The sequence below is a fragment of the Pteropus vampyrus genome, unplaced genomic scaffold (assembly GCF_000151845.1).
Source record: "Pteropus vampyrus isolate Shadow unplaced genomic scaffold, Pvam_2.0 Scaffold1, whole genome shotgun sequence".
Taxonomy (NCBI): domain Eukaryota; kingdom Metazoa; phylum Chordata; class Mammalia; order Chiroptera; family Pteropodidae; genus Pteropus; species Pteropus vampyrus.
In genome coordinates this window covers 20719564-20729382 of record NW_011888782.1, presented here as the reverse complement: position 1 = coordinate 20729382, position 9819 = coordinate 20719564, and the positions used below count along the sequence as shown (strand labels likewise).

At 50.7% G+C, this 9819-nt stretch overlaps 1 protein-coding gene across 1 annotated transcript in view; it reads right to left on the bottom strand.

The window, feature by feature from the left end:
- DLEC1 (deleted in lung and esophageal cancer 1) overlaps positions 1-9819 on the bottom strand; it is a 57295-nt gene that overhangs the window by 16081 nt on the left and 31395 nt on the right. The window contains exons 11-19 of the mRNA XM_023537654.1: positions 8715-8805; positions 7860-8022; positions 7274-7466; positions 6496-6554; positions 5732-5900; positions 5235-5328; positions 4875-5005; positions 4610-4768; positions 1733-1872 (exon numbers count right to left, since the gene is read on the bottom strand). Of these exons, the coding sequence (XP_023393422.1) occupies positions 1733-1872; positions 4610-4768; positions 4875-5005; positions 5235-5328; positions 5732-5900; positions 6496-6554; positions 7274-7466; positions 7860-8022; positions 8715-8805 (1199 nt within the window). The remainder of the gene's footprint in view (positions 1-1732; positions 1873-4609; positions 4769-4874; positions 5006-5234; positions 5329-5731; positions 5901-6495; positions 6555-7273; positions 7467-7859; positions 8023-8714; positions 8806-9819) is intronic.

Below are 9819 nucleotides of genomic sequence, written 5' to 3'. Positions count from 1 at the left end.
TTCCCAAGGTCATCTTCCTTTTATGGAATTCAGGTAGCTGTGCACTGTTTCCACATATGCTTCACTCCTTGCTCTCCACACCTACACCCTCTTACTCAGAGGGAACTGGCACCACCAGGCTCTTGTGCAAATCAACTTCCTCTTCCATTCAAAAACAGGAATGGGCAGCCAAGGATTACTAGATATAGAAGAAAAACCAAAAAAAGAGGACTCCAAACCAAAATGTGAGGAAACAAAAATTAGTTTCCTTGGAGAAATGTGAGAGGCTGCTGGATCCATAAGATCATGACCGATCACTATAAAAAAGGAACGATTCAATAACTAAAAAGCTTGAAATTTTAAAATATGATTGCCAAAAGAAGGGCGTCTACCAAAGACTGAATTAGTGACCTGCAGGGCCAAGGCCATCTCCCTGAACAAAACACAAAAACACTGAGAGATGGAAAACATGAGGAAAATGGTTAAATTCACGTAGTATGGATCCGGCAAGATTTCCTACATGCTTCTTCTGGAGGTAGACCCTCCTCCTGTCACAAGGTGGTGGCACGTGGAGAAAGCCAGTTCCATTTTCCACTGAGGTTGTTAAGCTGGAAATATGTGAGCCTGGAGTTCTAAGTACCTGAATTCCCCAGGGCAGAGTGCCTAAGGGCGCTTGCCAATGGGAGAGAAAGGCCTACAAACAGAGAGAAACAGAGTCGAAGGTTGAGGTGGCCATAGGGTAGAGGGAAGGCAGATGGGGAATGAGAGAGAGAAGCAGAAGACCAGACGGAGAAAAAGGCTGGAGCCCTTGGAATCATCAGGGCAGAAATGCCCAGTTACAGGAGCCACTGGTTTCCTTTTTCTGCCTACGTTGGTTACATCTGTATTTCCATCGCCTGCAACTGTAAACATTCTGAGTGACACAAGAAGAAAGAACAGAGGTATGAAAGGAAAGGAAGCCAGCAAAGATTGAATTACAGGCATTCTCCCTGAGAAGACAGACTTGACCTTCATATGAGGCCCACGAGGTGCCACACGTGACCTGTGAGGAGAAGAGTCATACTCAGACCTGTACTGATAGTTGTGGGAAAGCACATTCGAATGAGACACTGGTGGTGCTCCCTCGCCCCCCACATCGGAGGATAAAAACTGAGATAACATCCGTCCCTGGGAGAGTGTGGTGTGATGGGTACCTTCATACACTGGAAGCAAAAGGAAAAACTGGCCCAGTCTTTTTGGAGGATAATTCAGGAGTATTTGTAAAGATTTAAAATGAGCATATAAAGAGGCATTTTTCTCACTCCGTTGAGATTTTGTTTCCAGGCATATTTTCCGTTTGGCTCAAATAAATTTTTTTAAAAATTCTCCAAAAAAAAAAAAAATAATCATGAGCATTTGTTTTCATAACGAAATATAAAATACATGCAAAAATGACTATAAAATGACAGTAAAAATGACAGTATAAATACATATACGGTTTAAAGAATAAAAAAAAAACTTGTACTAATTTACATCCCTTTATCACGCACACACTGGAAGGATACTAGCGAGTTATCGCTGCGTAAGGGATTGATTTTCTCCTGTAACTTCCAAATTTTATAGAATAAACATGTCTTGATACCTTTAAATTCTGAAATGTCTATAGATAAATACTTAATTACACGTAATGTGATAACATGGTGAATATGCAGGTGTGCTGTGCTGGCTCGCCCCCTCCCCTCGCCCTCGCCCTCGCCCTCGCCCTCGCCCTCACCTCCAGGCCCCGTCTACCACCTCCAGCACCAGAACGGTGGACAGACGCTGGCACTGCAGGGCCTCCAAGGTGATGTTCACTCTGCACTCTCCCAGAGGGTGAACCTGGCCGCTCGAGGGCTCAATATCGAAAGGAGACACCTGATTGAGAGGTCAGAACAGAAAGAGAAGGGGTGAGGACACTTGGGATTGCAGAACCAGGGGCTGGCCATGCCCAACCAGGGTTATCCAAGAGCTGCCCCCAGCTCTAGGCGACAGGAGGCGGCAAGCAGGTGGGGAGCACAGCTCAGCGAGAGTCTCAGGATTCAGAGGACAAATACTGAGTCTCCAGGTGAGACTGGCCGTGATCTGAGAGAGGAACAAGGCAGAGGGAGGTGCCGTGCTGGGGGCAGTTACGGTGGCTCTCTGAGAGGTCAGCCCACCCCACTGAGCAGGCATGGGTCAGGACCCTGATGGCTTTAACCCATTTCCTGTTTAGAAAAAAAAAGCGCAGCTCGTTGCCAGCGTTAATTTTACATAAACACACTCTCTGAGGCTGAAGCAAATCTAACTGGTTTTCAATGTGAAAATAAAATATAAAAACTGTTTTTGGGGTTATTTCTAAACAATTTGTATCTCTAATCCGAATGTAACAGAAATGTACACATACATCGGATTCATTGAACGAATCCCCGGCTAACAACTGTTTGAAAATGATGTTAACATACATGTAGGAATGCTACGTTTTCTGGAATTTGACATTTTCAGGGACCGAGAATTACTCTATTTTGTGCATAGAAATGCTACTACTAGAAACAGAATGCTATAAACAGAATGATGTCATTTAGTTCCAGAGACTATCAATATACTAGAGCAATGCTAAAATAATAAGCAAAGCGAGATATTTCGTGGCAAACTTTGGGGGTAAGGTTAGGACTGTAATCTGTGAGTTGTCTCTGGGTAGAGGCTGCAGCCACAGGTGCCGCCGGTGAGTATTCTTGGGGCAAACGGGAAAAGGGCTAAGTAAGAAAAACCATCAAGTCACTAAATTGGTGGGCGGAAATCTTCCACATAGCCACAGATTTCTCCCCGCCAGCAGGCTTGTACTCGTTCACCTGGCAGGTCCACCTCCTCCCCGCACTCCAGACTCACAAAGGGAGAGGGGACAGGAAAAGGCTTAGGAAGAAGAATGTACCTGGGGAGGGCTCTAGTCTACCCCTCTTCCTGTCCTCGACTGCGATAAAAAGCACTAGTCTGACTGAGTGGCCCCATGGTCAGTGGGGTGTCACTGGTCATTGAGAGATCACACCCAGGAAGGACGTTATTCCTCTTTGGTCTCTTCCTTCCATGAGACCAACACAATGAGCATAGGGCACCCCACATGGGCCTGGCTCACCTTCTCCCACCCCCACCTCCCACTCAGGCTGCCATGCTATGCAGTCCTGGGCCCTGTGCTCTCATGCTTCTGAAGTTTCACCTCCCTGGCACTGGTGGAAGGGACCTGCTGGCTGTCACTAGAGGCTGCTTAGGCCTAATTCCCAGAAAAAGTGGCTTATGAGTTCTGGCTCAAGTTTGGGGGCCACGCTCCACTGGTAAGGAAAGAGTCCTTCTGATTTCTTTGGTCTTTTTTCCTCCCGTGCATCTCCCTTGAAGCCCTGTGTGTGTGTGTGTGTGTGTGTGTGTGTTGGGGGGCGGGCAGTGGTGGTGGCTGCACTGGGAATTAGAGGCCTGGGGTCTCATATGATTCCGTCACTCATTAGCTGTGTGACCCTGCAGAAGTCCGTCCCTCTCTGTCCCTCCTCTATCAAAGGAGGAGGTTGGCTGAGGTTCATAATTTTCCAGCTCTGCTCTGGAAAATCCCAGGGATTCCTCAGAAGTGCCTCGGGCAGGGGACTGGGATGTGGGGAAAGGCAGGATGGCCCAGGGAGTGCCTAAAAAGTGGGTCTCTGGGTGGCTAGAGCAGTTGTATTTTATTCTAGATCTTAGGCCTCTAAGGTTTCACTTGAAGATAAGTTCCCTTTCTAATGACACTGATGCCATCCTGCCCTCAACCCCCGTCCCAGCGTTCTGTGGTTCCACGGTCCAGGGAGAGAGACCAGTGAGCCCTGGGAGGGAAAGGGCCAGCTTCAAGCCTGTGTAACGAGACACTTGGCAATGGTTCTTGGCAATGGTGTTGATGACTCAGTGAAAGTTGTCATAGCTTCTGAGTTTCAGAGTGCCCAGCTAGAGAGGTGGGGCTGTCGGGTGAAGAATGGCCTTTGAGTGGAAAGTAAAGCCCTGGGGAAAGAGATCCTATGTTAGCAGATACGATTATGTGTGGCTGCAACAGTCTTTCCTTGGCTTCTGAATGTGGAAGTTCTGACCAGGAGGGCAAGTGGGCAAATCCTCAGCCACTTTTAGTATTTTATATTTTATAGTAAACAGCAAAGCACTATCTGAGTGGAAATGAAACTTGGGTTTTCTTTTTGGAGCCTTTGGGTTTGAGATGCGAGCTCGGGCACAATCCCTGGGAAGTTTGGAACCTTTGGGGTGAACCAGCTGGGCCTGTCGCTCCCTGGAAGCTTCCCACCCAGCTCAGCTACCTACTTTCTTCTTGACTCAGGCTGCTTGCTCTGACAGAGAGAAGGAAACCCGTGTCCTGTGTCTGCATTATGTGGTAGAGAAAGGAACAGGAAAATCCAGTTCAAGGTTCAGTTCTGCTCCAGAAAGAACTCCAACTGCCTCATAGATGGGGGGAACTGGGGACACTGCCAGGCAAAAGTCACCAGGGAGGCTTTTCTTCTCCCGGCCTCAACCCTCTGAATTCCCCAGCACAAGTTTCACAGTTCAAATGTGACACAGGTGAATCAGCTCCTGGGGGGAGTCATGGCACAGGAGGAGCCGGTCAAGCCCGACTTACGCCCTCATGCCTCTCTTGGAGGCAGACTGGACTCTCCTTCATGCACCACATGGCTGGGAGCGGACTGATGTTCTGGATCTGGATGGTGTTTGTGGCTTTCTGTCCCAGGAGCAGCAAACCAAACTGAAGGGCTGAGACGTCGATGACGAGGACAGGCCCCTGAGACACCCAGAGGAGCCCGTCACTGGGATACTTGGGAGTGGCCTCTGTGCCCTACCGCTGCCACCCGTCTGGCCCACCCAGCTGCCAAGCCTTCCGGCAGCACCTTGAAGGCTGCCTCAATGTGTAACACCACCGGCGAGGGTGAATCTCTGATTTCACACAGCAGGTCCTGGCTTACTGGGCCGGGGACACCCCCGGTAAACTTCAACTCGAAATCCTCAACCTCGTTGGATTCTGGAGAGACGGGGAAAGCGAGAGGTTGAGAAAGGAAGCAGGGGCAGGTTCCTTCTGTGACCAGGCCTGGAGGTCTGGCCTTTGCTGGTCTGTCATCCACGTGCGCCAGGCTGCAGCTGGAGCTGGTCACAGGACACCACAACCCCTGCACGGCGCCCTGTCACTCTGAGGTCTCCTTCCCCAGCTAGTCCCAGGCAGGTCACGACCCCTCCTGCAGTCCCCGCAGTACCTATGGTCCCTGTGCAGGGCTCCACTTCGATGATGTGGCAGTCACTGATCTTCCCCCACATGTATGTGATGGGTGACTTGCTGTTGTTCCACATCTGAAAGACACACCCCAATCCGGGCTCCCCGGGACTGCTCGTGCTTGTTAAAGGACTGCAGGATTGTGGGTTCACAAAGGGTCCTCCTGACGCCCTCCCCGCTAATTTCTAACCAGCCGACAGCACCAACACACGCTGCAGGGCTTGCGGGCACCGTGTCCTGCCAGAGACCCATGAACGCTGGAATGGGTTCCACAGCCCTCTCATCTGGAGGATGCTGGGGAGTTGATAAAATGACAGACACACCCGGCCCAGCATCTGTGCAAACCAAGTTGGTTCAGGGGCCCCGGGAACAGCCTCATCCTCTGCCACCATCTGCCCCTCCAGCCACATCTTCCTTATACCCGTGCCCAAGTTCAGCATCATCTCAGCTAGCCTACGCTGGGGAGAGGGAAGGACGTACCTTAAAATCTTTCTTCACATTTATGCCAATGTAGTTCTCCCCAGGGATGATGAGAGCATACGGTTCTAAGAGAACCTGGAAAGGTTCTACTGAGCCTTTCGCCTCGATTTCCAGGACGATCACATCATCCACAGAGTATGACAGGTCTTTCTGGTTTTCCAGGTCTGAACTAAACACAAACCCACCATGAGCTAGGAGCTAACATAGGCTAAGAACATGGCCTTGCAAACCCCTTGCTTCTTTGTCTCGTGAAAACGTTCCCCAACCCACAGCTCCCAAGCCCCCTGAAATCTGAGGCATCAGCCAATGTCCTGAAACAGGGATGAAAACCTGTGGCTGTGACAGCAACTCAACCTAAGGCCTGAGACAGGGGCACCTGGCTGCAACATCCAGCCTGGAATTTCTCCCAAGGCTGACTAGAGACCCGTCCTGATGGTCGCTTAGGGAGGAGCTGGTAGTGATGACTGGCATGGGACAAAACCTTCCCTCATTAGTCACTACCACCCAGGGGCCACCAGCCCGGCTGTCCAGGGGTAACAATGAGCCTGGGGCATAGCTCTCAAAGTGCGTCCAGTGGGCTCTGTCACCTGCATGCTGAGCCCACTCCAAGCCTAGGTGCCAGGGTGAAGCAAACACGCTCCCTTGTCCTTGCCTGCTAGGGGTCAGGTGGCTCCTTCACTCCTTCGTGTTGCTTTCCTGAGGATCCCCATGGGGAAGGCCGGCCCTACTGCCTACACCTCATCCAGGGCCCAGTCCTTGCTCACCTCACGGGCTCTGGGACTCCCTCTAGCACCATCTGGAGCACACTATGAAAATCCCTCAGCTGCAAGACAAACACAGCACCTGCAAACAAACTGTATTCCAGCCAGGCGGCCCAGGGAAGGCTGAAGCCACGCATGAATTCCTCCCTCCCCTGGGCCTGGCCACCAGGAAGGCCTTCCCTGCGACCTAGGGGCAAGGGGGTGGCTGCCAGGATGTGTGGCAAGCCTACCTCAGCTGGGCCTGGAGGACAGGAACGAAAAGCTCTCCAGACCCCAACATTGCCCCTGGGCAGTGCCCTCCATGTGGGCCCCGGACAGCCGGTGAGGTGGCTGGATGCTGGGTTGAGAGGCAGACCTGTGCATCTTCCCAACAAGGGTTCCTGAGCACCCTCTTCGCACACGGGGCTTCGCAGGGAACAGGGAGCCGTGTTCAACTCACCCTCGGGAACCTGCGCCTCACTCTCTCTGGGGGCTGCTGGGGACTGGCCAGGGGGTGGGAACATCCTCAATGACGTAGTAGAAACATGGAAGACCCCAGAGCTGAGACATGAGCCCAGGGTCTTGCTGCTGAGGAGGTGTGTGCAGGATCAGGACCGGGCAGAATGAGTGTCCGCGTCCTGACAGCAAGCACATCCCCAAGCCCCACTCAGACACGTGCCGGCTGCGGCAGGGTGCTGGGGATCTGGTCGGGCCCAACTCTGGCTTCGGTGTCACTAAGTAGCATGGACAGAGGGTGAAAAAACCCAATCACGTGTGACTGCCGAGATGGTGTCATTTTAACCTCGTGAGGAGAAAAGCCCAGGATGAACTCGTGGTCCATGTGGGGGCAGAGAACTCCGCTCTCGGGTGAGATGGAGAAGGCCGTCTCCCTGTCAGGGTGGCACTTGATGCTGTCCATGCTGTAGGTTTCTCCGGGCATTAGAGGCTGCAGGTTGGGCTTCATGATCTGCCAGTGGAAGGCTAGCTCCACGTGCCTGTGAGGGCAACATTGACAGTTCCCGGCTAAGGATGGTCCAGGAGGATGTACGACAGCACTATCCAATATAACTTCTCACAGCGATGGAAATCTTTTATAGCTGCACTGTTCGATATGATAGCCACTAGCGGCACGTATGGCTTGTGAGTACTGAGTGTGGCTGGTGCCACTGAGGAAGTGAGTTTTTAATTTGAATTGTAATTGATTTCCATTGAAATAGCCACATGCAGCTAGTGGCTACCATGATGGATAGTGCAGATCTGGTCCCTTCCATTCTGTGCCCAGACTCCTCCCTGGCCTTTGGAAGGAAAATGCCACCTCTCTGGGGACTTGGGGCCAAGTGAGGAAGAGGAAGGCTGTGTGCTGGGGGCTGCCGCACGGGGTCACTCACGTAGCATTTCTAATAATCAGCTGTCTCCTCGCCGTGGACTGAAGGTTTTCGGGCTCAAACCGTATGAAGTACTGGGCTGTTAAGTCTGTGAGCTCTCCAGGCTCTGGCTCGCTTTTTTCACCAGAAATGTAGATCAGATCCAAAGCAACCAGCTGCCCAACTCCTGACAAAATAGGGTAATGAAATTTCGCTAGGGCTAAAATCAGGACTCTGTAGCCAAAGGCTGTCACAAGACCCATGCCACCGTCCACGTGCAACTGGCTTTGATCATGACCTGGGGAAATGCACACGAGAGGAGGATCAGGGGTCATTAACACAGAGATTCACATCTCCACATCTTCACAGACCAAATGGAGGTGATTCCGATAACCTAGCCCATCACGGGCACTCAATTAATGCTTGCTGAGTGAAACTGGATGGATGGAAGGAAGGAGAGAAGGAGGGAAAGAAGGGGCATCTTGGAGAAGTTCAGCAAGGTACCCCTTCTAACCCTACAGAAACCCCTGGGGCGGGGGGTCTCTGGTTGTTTATGTATTAGTCACTGGCTATTCCCCAAAGGAGATCAAGATGAGTTTCAAAGTGAAACGATGAAAGATTTCTCCCCAGGTTCCCATCTATCTCTCACTAGAAGGCTCCTTGGCATTGTCCTATAGGCCACATTGGCTTCGGACTCAAAGATCGGACCAGAGCGAGAGGCCCCAAACAAGGTCCTGGTGCCCAGAGGCCACCGCACCCCCTCAGTGTGCCCGGTGACACAGAGTGGGCACAGCTCCGCCACTACCAGTGCCAAGGGAGCAGCTTCCGGAACCCGGGCATCCACTCCAGCCCCACCACTGGGCACACACATAAGCCCACCTGAGATCACCAGCTCCTTTATCTGGCAGTTGTCGCACACGATGATGAAGGTCTGCTCTGCCTCCCCGAGGGTTGTTGGGAGGAACAAGACCTGGGAGAGAGAGGTGGCCCTGATACCTCCCATTAGGGGGCTTCCACCCCCACCTTCCAGCCTCTTCTTTCAGACACACACCCCTCCCTTGCTCTCCATTTTTCTCTCCCCTCCCTGCCGGCTCCCCACCTTCTATGTAAGGTTAGGGGTTTCAACCATGGCTCCACTCCTGAGTAACGCAGGGAGCGTGTTGCAAAGATATGAAGGGAAAGTTCACAGAGACCAAAATACAAATGAAAACATGTTTAACCTCATTCCTAATAAAAGAAACATGAATGAAAAGCACCTCAGAGAACAGGTTTTCACTCTTTATACTGGCAAAGAGCAGAAAGTTAGTTATCATCAATGCAACGATATGATATCTTGATTTTCTTCAAAATAATCTAGAGGGACAGGGTGGGGATTGGTTGGAAAAGACAGAGAGATGTAGATGCAGTTGGCCGACAGCTTATAAACGCTGAACCTGGGTAATAAGCACGTAGGTGATCATTAAACTATTCTATTTTGTATATGTTTCAAAATGTCCAAGATAAGAGTTAAAAAAAAAAAAGTTTTATAACACACTGTACTGGCAAGAGTGTGAGGAAACAGGCAACCTCACGAGTTGTTGGCAGCATAATTGGTACAAGCCACACGGTGGGGATTTTGACAACACGCATCACAATTACGAGTAGAGACCCCTAAGTTGGCAACTCCAAGGACTGTCTCCTCCAGGAGACTCATACTTTGACAGACTGATGTATCTATAAGTTACTTGCAGAAATAGCCAGAGATCAGAAAAAAAAAATCTTCACGTCCATCAGTAGGGAACAGCTAAATTATGGTTCATTCTCACAGTGGAATACTATGCAGCTATAAAAAATGAGAATGATCCCTAAGATAGAGCATTAAGTGGAAAACACATGGTACAGGATAGAGTTTAGAGTGGGCAACTATGTGTGTGAAGGAAAAATGGAAACAAAGAAAAAAACATGCACATTTGTTTTTTTAGGCGTCAAGAATCCTGGTAAGATT